This window comes from Phalacrocorax carbo, chromosome Z (genome assembly GCF_963921805.1).
Source record: "Phalacrocorax carbo chromosome Z, bPhaCar2.1, whole genome shotgun sequence".
Classification (NCBI taxonomy): domain Eukaryota; kingdom Metazoa; phylum Chordata; class Aves; order Suliformes; family Phalacrocoracidae; genus Phalacrocorax; species Phalacrocorax carbo.
In genome coordinates this window covers 50,938,509-50,957,782 of record NC_087548.1, presented here as the reverse complement: position 1 = coordinate 50,957,782, position 19,274 = coordinate 50,938,509, and the positions used below count along the sequence as shown (strand labels likewise).

At 35.7% G+C, this 19,274-nt stretch overlaps 1 protein-coding gene across 1 annotated transcript in view; it reads left to right on the top strand.

The window, feature by feature from the left end:
- LOC104053946 (long-chain fatty acid transport protein 6) overlaps window positions 1–19,274 on the top strand; it is a 42,639-nt gene that overhangs the window by 16,977 nt on the left and 6,388 nt on the right. Inside the window, exons 5-8 of the mRNA XM_064438577.1 lie at window positions 7,213–7,407; window positions 15,932–16,022; window positions 18,131–18,329; window positions 18,934–19,031. Of these exons, the coding sequence (XP_064294647.1) occupies window positions 7,213–7,407; window positions 15,932–16,022; window positions 18,131–18,329; window positions 18,934–19,031 (583 nt within the window). The remainder of the gene's footprint in view (window positions 1–7,212; window positions 7,408–15,931; window positions 16,023–18,130; window positions 18,330–18,933; window positions 19,032–19,274) is intronic.

Here is a 19,274-nt window from a genome sequence, read left to right as displayed (position 1 = left end):
CTACTCTTATAAGCTGTCATGTATTATGACATTTATTGTATGATTTATGATACCTTGCATGAATTTAGTTACCTCTCTATTAAACCAGAGTTCACTTGTATTCAAAGTCTATTCTGCAATTAATTATATAATTGCTTAGAAATTTTCTTTCAATATCTATTGTGTTTTACGTCCATTTGGTATTCAGCCAGTGTTACCCTTTGGCCATCAGTAACATTTCCTGTTTCCTTGGGGTTGCCTCAAGTGTATAAGACCATTTATATCAGCTTTCAGACTTTATTTTGTTAAGATGAAGCAAGCTGATCTCTCTGCTAGATCCAGTTTGACCAACATTTCTTTGGATGGGATTAAGCTCTCTGAAGTGACTTTAGAAAAGACACTTCAGGATTTATTTTATTAAAACTTTTCTGTGTTATAACAATAGTAATTTAGAAGGAGAGAACAAGGAAGCCAATGCTGCTGGGATAAGCGATGAGAATGAACACATAATTCCCTGCTGTTGACTCAAGTGTTGTGGGCAGGGGTGTAAGAGTGGGGTTTATATATGTTGGATAGCACTCTTTCCTACCTAGAAACAGGTTTCTTTAAATGAAGGCAATTTGGTAGTCAGGTAAGGAGGGAAAAATGAGTCAGCAGGCACATCTCTACAAGGCAGGTTTTACTTGACACCACATTTTATTCCCTATTAAAGTTTAGCTCAATTTATACTCAGTACTGGAAAGTGTTCTTATTAAAATGTGGAGTGGAAATTTGTCAAGCCCTTTGAAGGTTTTCAGCATAAACATTTTATTAAATACCCCAAACCAGTAAAGTGTCACAGTTACAGACAGCCATATCTGTACCTTTCATTTGAAGTCTCTGAATGATCTCTGTATGTCATTACAATTTTATTTACTGGGGGGAGTTCTGCAATTTATGTATTCTTCTAGTAACCTGTGTTTTTTTAAAAAAAAAATCGCAACCACTTGTATATGTCATAAGCAGACATCATTCTTAATGCGAGTTGTTACTGATCTACTGTAGTATTAACAGTGCCTAAAAGGAGAATTGAACACTGTTTGTACATGCAGTCAGAGAAAATAGAATTTTTAGACTAAGAATATATTTAGTACATCTGAAATGAAGCTTAGAAGTGGACCTATTTGGAAGCTTGTATTTTTTCCTTCCACACTATATCAGTTGATCTAGTAAAAATATACTGAATATTACAAAATATTTTATCTGTGCTGTAAACTGCCATGACAACAAAAACAGTATTATTTTTAAAAAGTGGGTTTAAAAGCAGATTATAATCCTCTCCATTTTGACTGCTGCCTTCTCATAGTTAAATGTATTGACATACCTCTTTTGGACTCCATCCACACAATGATTCTGTGTCTGTTTTCTCATTCTTTCCACTAATAATGGTAAAGGTTTTCAGGTTTTCTTCCTGAAAAAGTCTTCTGTAATGTTCATAGAGTTTCATTGGCCTTTGGAAGCATAGGTTTTGCATACCCAAAACAACACTGAAGGCTAGTTGCAATGTCAGCTAATGGTTCTAGTGTGGTGGCTCAAGACTTTACCGAGTCTTTAAGAGGTTGTATAACTTGACCAGTTTCCTTCCTTCCAGCTTCTTTTCCTAGATACTCAGTTTTTGGGTTAAGCTAGTGGAGTCATGCAGAAAATGTCCTGATAGTGAAGCCTAGAAATCACAATCATACTTTTATAAAGGGAAATTTCATACTGCATACAGAATGCTGTGTGCAATATAGAGCGCAAGAAATAATCTGTGCATGCTTTAATTCTCTGAATTGACCCTTGGAAAGTTTTTGTGTGATTTGTTTTGACTTGTGGGCTCCTGGGGCAATCACCAAAAATACAATGATCTACTTCGTATTACTTGGTGGAACACAGATGAAAGTGACTTTTTTTTTTTGTTGGTAGATATTTTCTGAAGGAAATAGAAGTACAGCTAAAGAAAACATTTCCTATTAGAAGAGCTAAAGGAAGAAGACTCCTATTAGAATCTAATTCTATTAGATTATCAGGAGATTGATTAATGAAAGCATGGTGAGAGTGAGCTATACTAAATAGCAAACATTGAGTTCCTGAACTGGAAGGATGTGTCCTGTTTCTAGAACTCCTGGTCCTTTGTTATGGTGCATCTCTTAAGTACCCTTCCTGTTTTCTTTTACTTGTATTTTTAAATTTGGGTATATATTTTGCTAAAAAAAAAAAAAATCTAGTTGCAATTTATAATTAGGCATTACTGAAAAGTGAATGTAAGCATGTATTTTGAAGAATTTGTTACATGTGCCATTATAATGGCAGAAGAATATATGTTATCTTAGAGTCTCTCTACTAACTACCTGATGCCCCTTTTCAGGGCTAATATGACAATAGAGAACTGGTGAATGTGTGGTTACACACATTCCTTGTAAATACATGAATGTAAATTCTGTGTGCCCTGTCCATCATATTTTATATTTAACAGAGTTTTACATTTCTCAGGCCCTGACATTGGTTTTAGTTTCATCAGGGCCGTAATACAGGAAACATTTCATGCCTCCTTTGCTTGAAGTTGCCTTTGCTTCTCTCCATTTGGCATTTCCTGCTGCAGAAATGGTAAAAATATGACAAGGAATCTGTTTTATTGTATTCTTTTAAAGCAACTGCTAAGTACATTTTCACATAGCTACTGTAATGAATCCTTGCCACACTAATTAATAAGCTGTTGATGGCACTTTAAAAGGCATTTCTTTTATCAACAACTTAATCATGTAGATAGTCCACATAGTTTACAAAGAACACTTAAGGAGAGAAGACTGGCAGATGAAAAATCTCAGGTATGTGGTATTTAGTGTAATAAGGCAGATCTTGACTTGTCAATTAATTGCTCTACAAATGAAACAAGCTCTCAAAATTGAGATATAATATGTCAGACACTGATCTATGATGTATGCAGATATTTGGTATACAATTCAAAGATCTTAGCAGAATGAACTGAAGAGAAGTCCAGGGGTAAGATAAGAACAGTTCTTGCTTACTAGTGCTTCAAAAAGTCATTTAAAAAACAAATTTTCACCTTTACTGTTGGAAATAAGTGGATATTGACCAAATTCCCATCTTGTTTCAGAATCACTCTGTAAGAAGTGCAGGAAAATAAATAAATAGACATTTTTAAAAACCTTGGAAAGATGTTCTAACATTCTGTTACTCTAAAATCTGTGTTCCTCATTATCTGTATAGAACTATTAATCACATTCAGAAACACAAAGCATGAGCATATTATCACAGGACACACATAGTTTGTATTTATTTCTGACAGTTGACTAGGGCAAGGCACCAAGTCCTTCATAAATGAGATATTGTAAGGAAATACAGTTATTAGTGAAGGAACTATTAACTAGGTGCTATGCTGTTGCAGCAGGCTAAGAATACGCCTGCAGACAATTGCTGCATAACAACTGTTGCACAGTAGCTGGCTGATGTGCCACTGCTTGTTCAGCTGTCAAGAATGGCACAGGGACATCAGAGCTTGTCTCCCAGAAGAGATATGTAATAGATGACTCCTTGGAATTGCTTCTACTCTTATAATTCTATCTACTGTACACCAAAGGGAAGCTAGGTGATAAAATGCCATCTGAATATGGCAGAAATTCGAGGCATGACTGCTTGGTGCTGTAGCCTGTTTAAAGCGTAAGTTCCCTCCTATTTAATTTATTTTGATTTTCAAGCATTAGGACACCGTAAGTGTGCATCGCTCTGCCAGGTTTCTAGAATTTGTTGGAATTAAGATCCCTTTTCCTTCCTTTGTCTTACTTACTGTGTAAGTTTTCAGCCTCAGTGCCCATGGATACCTACATGCCTGCCCTAGAGTTGGTGATCTGGACAGTAATACAGATGATGAATATATAGATCAATTCATGAAAAAGATGTTAAAATGGCTAACTCCATTTTATTTACTGTGGTTCACTTTCAATGGAAAGTTAGTTATACATAAAGCTAACATGAATTAATGTCATATTATACAAAAGTTTAGGTAAAAATATGTAAAACATAGCTATATGAATTTACTGACATGTAAAACTACTGTGAATTATCACTGTTTAAAGTTTGCCTCATTATAATAATTCTCTTCATACTTATTAAACCTGTTGGGAGATTAAATTACATATAGTTTTTATTCTAACAGTTGAAAGACTGTTAAATGCACGACAGTATTGGTGCCATTTCCCCAGAAAGCCCTGCAGTACTCTTCAGGGCGTCTTGTTTCAACAGACGGGTACAACAGTGATGGAGATGACTGTATTACAAATATGGCAGTTAGAGTAATACAGTCTAACAGAAAATTTACCTTAATTGTAAAGAAGTGAATTACTGCCCTCTCTTTTAAGGAAATTTGCTTTCTGCAGTCAGTTCTTGATGACGTCATATGCTTTCTTTGTATTTTTGGAAAAGGTCTGAAAGCCTTAAGAGAATACTTCCACAAGTGAGATAGTCATACATTGTATTGTTGATAGGTGCTAACACTGCAAGCACAGTAGAAAACCTGTCAGGTTTACTCTGAGTCTTTTCCACTAGAGAAATAATGATATGCTGTGGTAATACCGACCAGACAAAATAACATGAGGAATTGAAGGTATCGAAGTAACTGAACTTAAAAATGATGCTGCATTTGTCCTTTTGGAAAAAAAAAACCAAAACACCATAATCCTTGTAGGCCATTGTTTTCTTGTTCATCCTAGTTTGTGTCTTTTCAGCAAACAGCCATCAAAGCTTTTATTTTTCTTAATGTATAAATAATAGAAGCAAACTCACCTACTTGTTAACTTAGTCTCTAGAGATTTTGAATGCTCCTAGCCTGATGAATGACCCACTTAATTACCATGTGTACGTATATGCACATATTTGTCCCTTCTGTTCATTGTGGAACAAAGGATTTCTGTGAAAGAATCTCTTGTGCTATATTTCCTATCTTAGCAGAGGCAGCATGTTTGGATAATTCCATGGCGTCAGCAAGGGGTAACTCCAGTTCAGTTACTGACATATTAATTTCAGTTTAGCAATGTTACTGTAAGGAAAATGCACTTTGAAATGTTTTAAGTTGAGCTGACTGGAATATTCTAAAGACGGTGGACAATTTTCTGGGGGAAAAAAAGAGTTAAAAGCTTTTCTGACAAAGTTCTAAGTAGCAATGAAACTCTTTCTCTTAAAAAAAATGAATACTTTCGTTGTTCGTTGAGAATATAATGATTTTGAATGTGTAATATAACAGACCTTACTATTTCAGACATACTAACATCTACACTGTTGCATTGTGGTATTACATCTGAAGTTGAAAAAACAAACCACTCTTAAAATTACATCTAGGGGCAATTTTTAGACACTTTGTTCCATGGTCAGTTGAATTGTACCCGGCAATGCAGCACTTGTTAACAATGATTTAGCATGAAGTCAGTGAAGTATGTGCTTGTGTGTTTAGAAATTACTTTTGCATCTAAAGTAAGGTAGGTGAGGAGAAGGGCAAAGGGAAGAATTGGATTGTTGTGAAAACAGAATGGTTGGTGATTGAGGGAGGCTGGTGAGTGATGTAGTTTCAGGTAAAATAGCAGGATAATGCCTCAGATTGTAATGGGCCAAGAGTTATCTGCATCTAGCTAAACAGGTGAATTCCTTGCTGAATCATTCCAGCAAGAGGACTTAATTTCCAGAAGAAAGACTCTGAAGGAATTTTTGTTCTTTCTATGAGCTACTGGTTTTGAAGAGGGCAGAAAAAAAGTTGGTCGATCTTTGTAATTTAGAGGAAGGACTTAAGATTTCACAGTGTTTGCAGTTTTTGTTACAGAAGTGGGAATTCACAATCCTCCTGAAAAATTGAATTTGGACAAGACATAAGCCTCTGAGGAACACTCCTGTCTATGTACTCAGTAGAAACTTCACTGTTTTTAGCATCCCAAATACTTAAAGATTCCTGTTTCAGTCAGCTGACCAGATCCCTTCACAGAAATAAAGTGCTGTGCTTTTATGCCAGAATAAAGGTGCTAAAATGGATTCTTACTATAAAGACATACCTGATGCATACTGGATTAGAGTTGGGAGCAGAAAAGGAAACTAAAAAAGAAGATCAGAAAATAGGGAGTATCTGCTTTCTTTAGTATATATATGTGGATATGTGTGTATATATATATACACAGACACACTCACATATAAATAGTGTCAATATATGCATATATGTGCATATGTATATAAAGAGGTGTTTGTATACATTTTTATAAGTGTACATATATAGAGGTACGTACAGACAGTGTTGCATTACCAGAGTGCTATGCAGTTCTAGAGGTATGTGGTAACAAACTGTACTTATATTTATTTTATGCTGTCTCACTTCTAGGGCATTCTGTATTGCCACTTGCAATGATTGAAAAGGGAGTCTTATTTTAACACAGCTGAAATTAAAAAAAAAAAAAACCAACAAAAAACAAACAAACAAACAAAACCCCACAACATTTTAGATCTTTTGCCTTCTGATATTTCAACTTAAATCTGATTGTGTTTTAAAGATGCTCCATGCAATCGCAAGGTTTGGGAATGTATTCATAAAATTAGAGTCTCACTGAACTGGATGAACACATACTGTAGTGTTTCTTGTAATAAAACATGGGAGCTGACCACAGTAGACTCAAGACCAGCAAGAAATAATGTTTTCCAAGTAACATTGAACAAAACCTTGTAAGTCTTAATATTGAAAGAAATACAGAAGATGACTCATATGCAATGTGTGGGACGAAACAGATATTACAAGTGTGTCAGATGGGATTGTTTCTTATAATCAGTCTGAAGACACAAGAAATTAACTCTTAATCTCTGCTGACTTCAATCCCATGACAGAAATAATTGCTGCCTTTCTCTGTTCTGTTTTCTAATTCCTCTGAATGGAAACAGGCTGAGACAATACAACTTTTAAAATATATAAGTATTTACATAAATTATCGTAGCCATTATTCAGGAAATAACTTGCTTGGTCAACAAGATAATAGATTTTTGATTGCAGTTTGCCCCATTGTAGCTGTGGGTGAATCTTTAACTTCTTAACTGTTGTAGGTTTTATTGTTTGTTTTTTAGTTTTTTATACTTGATGTATTTAAGGAAGGTACGCTTTCCCCACAAATATATGCAACAATCAAATGCAGTTATCAATATATTTTAAATTACCTTTTTCTTTTTTTACAGAAGGAAGGAGAAAAAAATCACAAAGTCCGACTAGCAGTTGGAAATGGAGTAAGAAATAATGTATGGAGAGAATTTTTAGACAGGTTTGGTGCTGTTAAGATCTGTGAGTTTTATGGTGCTACTGAAGGAAACATTTGTTTCATGAACCACACAGGAAAAATTGGATCCGTTGGACGCACCAATTTCTTTTATAAGGTGACTATTTGTTTACATTGTATTTTGTAAAAGGGACTGCTGAAGATAGATGAGTTTCTCAGTTTGACCACAGGACAGGGGGCTGCAGTCATAAATCCAAGGTAAATTTTCTAACTTAGTTATTGCAAGTTTAATTGACCTCAAAATTTTGGCTGCTAAAGTGTGGCAGATAGTTCTTAGCACCCAACCCAGTTATACTTTTAGCAGTAACACTTAGATTTTTCTTAAAGTTCACAAGAGTGAAAAAGTCCTTGCCTCTCTTCTGCCAGTTTTAAGTAGGTTCTGAGTATCATTTCAAATCTCTACTATATTAAAGCCAAAAGAGGAAGTTGGATTTGTTTTAATAAATAAGAACTCATTATCTGTGAAGCAGATGTACAAGTGTCCTGTTCTGACTTAGTGATCTACAGATTATATTTAGAGCTGTTTTCAAAGAGTATATTTATATTGCATATTACTATGTAAATATTTGGAGTAAATGGGAATTAATAGTAATTAAAATAAAGCTACATATAGGCAGATACAACCTGAAGAGGTAATTTATACCTAGGTGCAATTAAACATAAGTACCTCAAACTACTCTACATCCAGTTGTATCATTATTCAGAAATTTCAGAGATAACACAATACAGTCATTGTTGAGTAATTGTGACAGACAATACTCACATTAATTTAAAAATTCTATGCCCCTTTATCTACCAAGTCTGCTATATATATTTGGTTTGTTCTAGGTTACTAAAACTAGAAAAAAACATACTTTTTTTCAGTGCTTATTTGATAGTCTCTGGTTTGTATTTTACCACCTTTGACGATGGAAGTTATATGTCTTGGGGAAGAGGAATACATATGATTTATATCACACATAGTGGTTTTTCTTTCATCCTTCTGAGTAAATGAAGAAGAATTTATTTCAGCTGGAAATTCACAGATTTTTCCCTTTAGGTCCTATTAATACCATCTCTTAAATGGTTTGAGAAGTCAGTAACGTGTCCCAAGCATCTAATAACTTATAACATGAAAGATTATTTAGCAAGGATCTCTAGCAAGGGGACTAGATATTTAACATTGTGTTATTATTTATGCCAGTTTTTACTCTTCTTGAAATAAATATGACTACACACATTGCCTAGAATTTGCAAATTAACTGAGATACCTATCTATACTGAGATACCTATTTTATATACAAATCCTGCTGAATTCAGTGGCATTTGTGCTCCTGAGAACTGATAGTAAAATATACTGAAAAAAATTTTCAGAGAATGATGGAAAATTATTGTTTGGAAGTACATGAGAGGTGTCTTCTGATGATGCACAAATAGGTTTCTAGGTAGCACGTGTTCCAGGGTCCACAATGTTAGTACAGCATTACCATGTTACAATCACTGCAGGCTACAACTCGGGGCCAGAGGAATTCTTCACCTCTGGGATAGGAACCCAGACTGCAGGGAGGAACATGGAAACAGGAAAAAACCACAAGAGCTAGTGTGTCCTTCAGAAACTGTCGAGAGCTCAGGAATTTAAGCAGACCGACTCTGCTGATTCTCTGTTATACATGACTGATGCTCTGTAGTATGCACAGTGGACATCTGGTGTTGATGGATATCTGGAGAAGGGTACAGATCCACTACAGGAAATCAGGAATCTGGGATTTAGGGAGTAGTAGGTGAACCAGGAACCTCAGAGCTGATGTTAATTTTTTGTTTTACTTTTCTAAGCCTTTAGTCAGGTTTTCTAAGCTTTAATTATTTTAACTCTTTTTTTTTAATTAATCTTAGGAAATTTTACATTTGTTCCAAACCTGACTGAACTTGTTTTCAGTATTTCAGAACCTGACAAAAATACTGTGTAAAGGTTACAGCGTTTAAGGATTAGACTTGAAATCATTGATTGATTTAATTATCTGTATTTTTAATCAAGTAATGTGGGAGTTTTGCATGTATTGATAGTGGCACTTCATATATCAATATGTCAATGTTGACAAATATGTCAATAATATATGCTGTTTGTGTTTCCAGAAGTAAGATTAGTGTTTTGGGGGTTTTTGCCCAAGAAACATGCTACTTTTTCCTCTTTGATGATTGGAATTATGATTTGAGTTAGTCACTGGAGATTAGGAGAAAAAATAGCTCATGCAAACAGCAATTAAAAAATAAATGCAGTTGCAACTGAATACTTGATCACCCTAGACGTCCTTTCTATAATTTATATACTGTTTGAAGTTGGAACCATTATAGTCTCTGGAAACATCAGTGTAGTCTGCTAAGATAATTATGGATTCTGCCTTGCTTACTCACTATGAATATGGAAAGACCATAAGACGTTTTATGAACCAGAAAAAAACATTTGTTCCATTTGGCTTGTCTTGAAAACAGTTTTATTCTGTCTTTTTCAATACTCTCTTTTCCCTAGAAATAAATCTGCAGTAAATCTTCAGTTATTTCCATAGTTTCTGTCATCAGGAAAGCAGCTAAAGCACATTATTTGTGAGCAGGCTCAATATGTAGCTACTACCACTCTCCAAGGGGCCTGAGGTGTATTGGCTCCCAGCCCTTCCCCCCGTGTGTAGACATTTTGCATTCTGTGACAGTGGAGCTTGAGGAAAGAATGAAGGTTGTCACTGAAGTTTTGTCAGAGACAAACTACCTCACCTTGGTGACGTGGGCATGGTATGTCTAGCCAGATCGGTGGGTGGATTATATGACCCAATTTATGTGGTAATAGAACTGCCCCAAATCTCTTCCAAATCAAGGAGGTTTCAGAGACTACTCCAAATATCCCTCAGGAGCTTTTTCATAAGTAAATGTTTCGTAAGTAAATGTTTTGCATTTATGGTTGTGCAACATACACGGTCTCTTGCAATGAAAAAATTTGTGTCAGTGGAAAAAAATGGCATATTAATAATATTACACTAGTTACATATCTCAGATTAACAGTTCTGCAGTCTGTTAACTACTGGGGCTCTGCTCCTGTCACAGGTCAGTGTCTCTGGATGGCAGTTCCTTCAGTCTGCCTCATGACACTTGTTTGCAGGAGCAGCTAGCTCCCTCATATGCTGAAGCAGAGTAGTGTTGACAGGAACAAGGCCTTAGATATAGTGCAGCTTCAGAAAAGTCCAAATGAGGTTAAGAGAGAGAAAAAATGTTGAAAATATAATAAGACATACTTTTTAGTGATTTTGTTTTTTAAAAGTACATGTTAAATACTTTAGTTTGGGGACCTTGTATATGTATTTTTGATTACGTGGCAATCTGTGAGTATTGTGACACAGACTGTATTTTAATGCCATAGATAAGTTAATTTTCACTTATTTCAGGCATTTGTTCTGCTTTCTAAAATAGATTTTACAAGTTACAGGTTATTAAACAATGCATTCTGAAGCGTAACTGTTTTATTTGTTTTCAGTCTGAATGACATCTGCTGGACATCTAGCAATATGTAAAGGAGGGCAGCTTTATTTCTGATTTGCTGACCCATGAATGATCTGAAGTTGGAAAGGGTGACTGTCTCCTGCTGTAACACAGAGCATGGCACAGACAAGGCCCAGCCATTCAGTTCCTAATTTTTTTGTATCTTCAGATAAATGCTGCAGCAACTTTTGAAATGTTATTCTCTTGACATGTGGGACAGTAAGACGCAATACCCTTAGACATACCCTCTAGGGATTTCCTAAACACCTATTTCTTAAGTTGGGAATAGGAAGAAAGAGACTGATAAAGGTGAAAAGAGGTTTGTGTGTTCATATATATGATACAGCAAAGGAGAAGGAAGACATTTACTCTCTGCTGGCATAACGGCACAGTCAGAATGAAGTAAATGCAATATAAAACCCCATACATACAGATATTGAGAGTATAGTGGGAATAACAGCAGGTAGATTCAAAGTATAATATTTTAGCAGGGAGAAAGGAAAAGAAGTAGGAAGGCATTTCTGTTGTAGGTAATGGCAATGGCATAGTTTCTAAAGGTGAAAAGCAGACAAAAGTTACCACCTGAAAAGTTAAATTGAGCTCTCAGAATAAGCAACGTAACTTTTCTGTCAGTAACTGCCAAGGGTTGGGGACAATTATTTGTGATAAATATTAAGGTTCTACATAACAAATTTATTTTCATAAATAATCAGAAGACACAAGTTAATAGGAAGAAATAGGTGAATGTTATGACAGCTGCCAGACATCCAAGAAGCCACTGTGTGTGAGACGTTACCTCGAAGCAGTGCTCTTGATTGCACTTATTTTCATGTTCTTTATATAAGAGAGATTCGTTCATGTGCTTGAAAGCATCACTGTGGTATGTGAATAAATCCTTCAATAAAGGTGTTCATATAAAGTCAATATGTTCATATAGAGCCTCTGAATAGCTTTTTAGCTGGTAAAACTTAAAATGTTTTATAAAGATAGTGTCTAGATTTACATAGTAATATAATACATTAGTGTTTAATATTTACATCTGGCATACATATGTATATAGTTAATGACTAATTTTATTATGTATTATAAATATATAAATATATATTTTATTACATATGACATACATGTGATATGGGAAAAATCTGTAAGACTCTCAGCCATGTCTATCAAATATACATATAAATCTCTTTCATACACTGAAATAAATTCTGAGTGATGGCAGAGGACATGCAATGGGAGAGTGCGACTAATGAGATCCAAGGAAGCTTGTAAGAAGGGCTAAAAATAACCCATGGCAATACTCCAAACTTTATTTATAAACGTATTTTTAAATTATTTTAAGCATAAATATTCCAACTGTTTCAGGAATCTAAATCTCTCTTACACAGAACTGTATGGATCAAAATTGCCTTTGAGCTGAGAAACATTTAAATCTTATAATAAATCATAAATCATTTAAACATACAAAATATTTCTTTCACACAGCAACACAGAATTAGTATTATGCACTTTTTTCATACAGTCATATAACTTACGTGGCAGAAGAGGTACCTTTTAGTTTAAAAGTAAACAGAGTTGGACTTAAGCAAATCTTAAGACCCTGGAAAACTAGATTCACAGGAAGAACATTGGCATGTGTTAATCCAAGCCATGGAATCTCTTAAGTTCATTGGCCAATGAAAATTAGTGTTGTTTCTGCTCTTTGGCCTAATTTTGAGCTAAAATATTCTAAGGTACTTCAAGTGTATTCCAAGGTATTTTATTATAATATCCGGTGATCCAGTTAATATCAAGCATAGCTTTAAAAGTTTTTTTTCTTGGTTTTGTTTACTTCGGCTAACAAAACTATGCAGAGGACCTATACATCTACTCTTTACAGCATAAATAAGGCATTACAAATATATTTTTAAAACATTTGGATGCTTGGAACTAAATCTAGTAAATGTAAAAGTTTTGTTTCATAAACATATTCTCCTAGAGAATTCAGTAATATCTCATTTATAAACCAAGTAACTAAATAAAAAGTAATAGCTTGTGATCTCTGTTCTCTGATAGAGATTCTGTGAGCATTCACTTTAAGTTGAAACTTTAGGAATTTCAAAACTATTCTCAAAACAATTTTTAAACTCACATATTTCCAGTCAATTAAGAAAAAAGGGAGTGGGGGTGACATGCTGTTATTAGATAACATTCAGGCAGTATAGTAACAGACAATAATGTTGCAGTTTAACTAATTTTAAGTTTCAGCTAGATCAATGATGCTTTCTGTTTGGTACATTTATGTGATGCTTTAGGGAGTAAAAGGTTGATAAAAATGAAGGATGCTGCGTGCAGTACTCTGTGAAAATAATATGGTAATGCTTCAAGAGCTTGGCCTTCTTTTCCAATAAATTTTAAATAATGAGCTAAAACAAATGTAGACCTGTACCTGGACTAAATGCTTTACTCTGGAGCTTTCATTTTCTAGATTTAATATGAAAAGAAAGCTGTTTGCACATAATGTATATTGGCATATTTCCATTATGCGTGTCTAATGCAATATGTGGTGTTTTCTCCTTTTAATTATGTATTTGCGTGACTTATTTCAAAAAGCTAACTTCAGTTGGTACAGTTAATACTCTGAAGTTGCAGGCACTAAAAGATGTATGCAACAACATAATTAATAAAAGACTCAAGAGTTTTTGGATGATCTCAGATAATAAAGTTTCTGAGTATTTACAACAACTTAAAATAATCACGAATCACAGAACGGTAGGGATTGGAAGGGACCTCCAGAGATCATCTTGTCCAACCCCGCTGCTTGAGCAGGGACACCCAGAGCAGGGGGCACAGGAACGCCTCCGGGTCGGCTTTGAATGTTTCCAGGGAAGGAGGCTCTACAGCCTCTCTGGGCAGCCTGTTCCAGTGCTCTGGCACCCTCACGGTAAAGAGGTTTCTCCTCATATCCAGGTGGAACTGGTGGTGCTCCAGTTTGTGCCCATTGCCCCTTGTCCTGTTTGTTGGGCACCTCCGGGAAGAGTCCAGGCCCAACCTCCTGACGCCCACCCTTTAGATATCTAAGAGCATTGACGAGATCCCCCCGTCAGTCTTCTCTTCTCCAGGCTGAACAAACCCAGGTCCGCAGGCTTTCCTCATAAGGGAGATGCTCAAGTCCCCTGACCTTCTTCGTAGCTCTCCGCTGGACTCTCTCCAGTAGTTCCGTGTCCTTCTTGAACTGTGGGATCAAAACTGGACACAGTACTCCAAATGTGGCCTCAATCGGGCAGAATAGTATAATGCATCATGCAGGCTAATATGTTGACAAGATTCAGCTATTGAGCTCTGAAGGAATGAACAAATAAAAATGAACTGAACATGGCAAATTGTTGTTCTAATCAAACACAAAAATATGAGAATAACCTTTCATTTTGTACCGTTTCATTCTTATTATTTATATTATTCATTGCATTTGGTCTGTCATATGAAACCTATTAAAGTAATAAATATCAATGTAAAAAGGAAAGTGAAAAAGAACAGCAATTAGATTTAGACAGCTAAAAGACTCTAAGAAAAAAATGGCTTCTGTTTATTATGAATACCTCCTGTTCTGTTCATCAAGAATAATAGAACTATTTTCTAATTAAGGTGAACTTTTTGGCTCTCAAATTCTGGACTTTGGTAAATGCTATAGTCTGTAGTTATTAAAATAAAATACCCTTCACTTTATTCAAAAAGTGTCCAAATCTTGGATCATGACTTTATTTTCATGCTATGACCTGGTTCCTTTGATCAACTGTTCAAATATCTTTTTATTTCAGACTTAGGGTAGGAGGAAAATACAATGGTGAGCATTGAAAAGACTCAGTGAAACAAGTTCATCCATATGAGGCTGAAATTGTGTGCTTGATATTTGACTCAAGCTGCTATTTATTCAGACTTCCTTGAAAACAAAATGATGCGATACAGCTCTTCATCAAATTTAGTTGCATAAAAGCAACTCTTCAGTCACTTTCAAAATACCATCCTTAAATCATATTGCAGTTCTTTATCATGAAGAGTGCAGGTGTATACTCATATATTTTTAAAGTTGTTTTCCCTGCTTGACAAAATTTCGCCAGAAGATAATTTTATATCCTTAGTTTGACTAGTTGTTAAATAGATTTCAGTGTACTTCTTTATGAAAAGGGAAATCAGAATCCAAAGCTGGGGAAATGGAGGCCTTAGGACAGTAATTGTAAACACAGTGGTCCATATAGCATCAGGCATATAGTATCTGTCAATGTCTCTCAAAGGTCTAATTTGGATTTATATCACAGTAGAAAAATGAAGCTAAATGAGTCAGACCCTGTATATTGGAGGAAAATAGTATAGCCATTTCTAGTGTTGGTGAGAGTATCTTGCCGTCTGCCCCAGCTTACTCAGAGCCACATTCTCTGTGGTCCTTTTACAAGAGAAAGGTTAGTTGTAAAACATAACTAGGAGGTCAATTAGGTCAGCAGAGTCAGACTGAAGGGCTCACAGTATTTCAGAAAAATGCAGAACTAACCCTGACATAACTGTGGAACATGCATAGCTAAATAATGATGTCAAACAAAATGGGAGTACGTATCCTTCTGCTGGCACTTGTGATAAGACTTTCCACCATACAACAGCCTGAGAAATCTTGAGGGAAGAATTGAGGATAGTTAAGCAAGAGTAAAGCCCAACAGGAAGCAGGTTGACTGTTGTAAGGAGATTTCGGCTTTCGCTTTGCCAGTTGTTTTAGGTGCCAGAAGACCCCAAGAACACTTTTCCTATCAACCACCACCACTAAATGTCAATTAAATTCCAGGTATGCTTCTATTGTCCTGACTTATATAGGCTCTTCCACTGATATGTGGATCCCATAACTTATTTGTAAGAAAATTAAGAATATTACGCTTCTGTGTTTTCACCAAGTATTTTTTAAAGTTACAAGTTTATAAAAATGTTTGATGTTGCTTACCTCCAGGAAAAGGTGTAAGGTTCCTTACAGAGTATTGTCATTCTTCCTACTTTTAGATGAGGAAGACTGGAGTAAAGGTTTCCCTGCTTATATTTGCTGCCACCAGATGTCACTGTGTAGGTGAATAACTGATGACCCTTTTTACCTTTTCCAGCTTTTTTTCCCATTTGATTTAATCAAGTATGATTTCCAAAAAGATGAACCAATTAGAAATAAGCATGGTTGGTGTGAAAAAGTTAAGAGAGGTAAGTATATATTTTAATAGGATATGATGGCCTTTTGACTGTAATACAAATACTCCAGAGAATTTTATTAAGGAGCCTTGCTATTGTACTGTACTATGCCAACATCAACTATTCCTCTTTGCTCTGACAAAAGCAACATGATTTTTGATCTAAGACAAAACATTATTAAACATACCAGTGCTGACACCAGAAGAACTTAGGAGATCTGTGGATATATTCACAGAAGAACAAAGTTCAGAAGTGATGACGTGATATTGTCTCTGAATATGTAGATATTGACATCTGTGTTTTTTAAAGGAGGTTAACGTAGTGAGATGGTTGCCTAAGAGATTTACAAGAAAGACGGGTGGATTACAGCAGATGCTTTTTGATGAGAGATTTAAGTGTTCCTGACTGAGTGAGTTGATTAAGCTTATATATCACAGAATCACAGAATGGTTGGGGTTGGAAGGGACCTCTGGAGATCATCTCATCCAACCCCCCTGCTTGAGCAGGGACACCCAGAGCAGGGGGCACAGGAATGTCTCCAGGTCGGCTTTGAATGTTTCCAGGGAAGGAGGCTCTACAGCCTCTCTGGGCAGCCTGTTCCAGTGCTCTGGCACCCTCACAGTAATGAAGTTTTTTCTCATATTGAGGTGGAACTGGCTGTGTTCCAACTTGTGCCCGTTGCCCCTTGGCCTGTCACTGGGCACCACTGAAAAGAGCCTAGTCCCATCATCCTGACATCCACAATTTAGATATTTATAGGTATTGATGAAATCCCCACTCAGTCTTCTCCAGGAGGCTGCTTGATTATAGCGGTCTTCAAAATAATTAGCAAATATCTGGTATCTCTTGATTATACTTGTTTTCAAAGTGTTTATCAGATACTGAAGCATCTCTGTTGTACTGTAGAAAGATAACAGCTGTAAAGGTCAGGCAGACAGCTTTAACAGGAAGCTGAAGCAAATTTTTCAGAGGAGTTAAGAGATCCTTTAACAGGTCTTAATTAAAGATGGGCATTTGCAGGAAAACAGTCCCCAAAGTGTGAAATTTTATAGGAAATTGTCTGTAGGGATGTCAGACTGACCTGTGAGGGGGCCACATGCTCTAATTAGACACCTAGCCTAACTTTTTTGCAATTATACCAGTCAATCTAATAAAAAGTATTATCTCTATAGACTTCATCTTAACCATGCCCTGCATCTTCAAAGCATCACGGTTGCAGTTACACTACCACTGAACTAAATGCATTCACCTCAAACACTACCAATTTATGGAAAAAGGGCACAGCTCTTTTATGAGGAGGCAGCCTTAAATTAAAAATTGTGCATACCTTTGGAAACATTGTTATATATTTTCATATTTATAATTCTCTCTGATACAAATTAATGTACCGCTTACGCTTTAGTGTTCAGCGTGTGCTTCCAAAAAGGTTAGGAGTTGATACAATTCTTCCACTTTCAGCAAACTAACACCCTGATACTTTACATGCACAACAGGATAATCCTATCCCCATCTCTCCCTATTTTTCAAGAAAAAAAAAAAAATTCAAACTTCTATATTTTACTCTGAAAAGAAAGCAATGAGGCTATATCACATTAATTAAAATTCTTAAGAAGTGTTCTTAGAACTTTTGAAAGGAGACTGAATAGGAATTTAATGCCTGGGTTGAATACCTCCTTTTTATTAACACTAGTTTTTCAGTAGGAATCTGGTAAAAGTGAGACTTATCACTGGAAATTCAGTAAGGTGTGGGGAGTGGGACATAATATTCACTTGAAGTGTGCACTTTGAGAGGATAGTAAAGCTACTAGTGAACTCACAACTGATAGATGACAGTTCTGGGAGAAAACTGATAAGTCATCAGGAAGAAATACAAAAGACTGGGAATTTGAGTGGATAATATTGTACTGTGTCTTTATGGTCACTTTGCATGTAGAGGTGACCACAGGAATTGTAAACCACTGGAAACGGGTACGTTTTTATTATTGGGTCTCACATACTGAACCCTGCCAGACTTGGTTCCTGGTCTTGTAAAATCATATGTACCAAATTAATATTAATGTGAAGGACAGGAAATGTACAATGATACCCTAGGTTTACATTCTTTCAACTTCCCTGTATAGGTGAGGCTGGTCTTCTCATTTCCAAAGTCAATGCGAAGAACCCCTTCTTTGGTTATGCTGGCAATAAGAAACACACAGAAAAGAAATTACTCTGTGAGGTATTTAAGAAGGGAGATCTTTATTTTAATACTGGAGATCTAATGGTTCAAGACCATGAGAATTTTCTTTATTTTTGGGACAGGATTGGAGACACCTTCAGGTATAATCATTGTTTCTTTTCACATTTCTTCATTAAAAAACATGGACACGTAGAACAATAATACTGTTCTGTTTGTTTTCAGCCAGAAGTGTTCAGTTTATTACTGTTGTGATGTAGATTACAATGATGCTGAAGTGGATGACGGGGGATTAATTTTGTAAAAAGTGTTCCTGTGGAGCTGCATAGCTCATTTCCAGAATGTTTTGTAGGAATGACAGCTTTTTGAAGAGTCCTTCCAATAAGCATAGTAACTAGCGATGGTTTTGCTGTGAGTAAGGGAGTTGGATACTGAAGTGGAAAAAAATGCATGTAATAGTGACGACTGGTCACATTTGATACGTTTAGATAGATGTCAAAATTTTGAAAACCATTGTATTAGGTTATGGTAAGATTTCATTGTGCTTTATAGCGGTAGCTAATATCCAGTATCATTTGAATTGCAAGCATTGTCTTCTGGTGATCAGATCAATTTACCAACCTGACAAGTGGGAACAAATTTGAGGTGCTGTTAGTCTGAAATGAATGGAGTTTCTACTAAAGTAAATGTTTTTTAAAGAGGTGCTCATATGTTTTCATTGGATTAAATTATTTTTTCACATTTCAGATGGAAAGGGGAGAATGTTGCAACTACAGAAGTTTCTGATGTCATTGTAATGTTGGACTTCATACTAGAAGCGAATGTGTATGGTGTATCTGTGCCAGGTAAAAGAAGCTTTAGCTCTATGTTTTTCTTCCCCTAGGTTAGTTGTTAGGCCTCAAAACTCTTTTATTTCATGTTTTAAACCTATGAATCACTTCTGATTGAGTCATCTGTTTAATACATAGGTAAAATGTAGATGTAAGTAATGAAAATACCACCAGGTTGTGAGCGAGCCAGTGAATCACACATTTTTATGTGTATGCAGTGACGTGTATTTTTGAAAAGTTATCTTTCATGAATTTGTG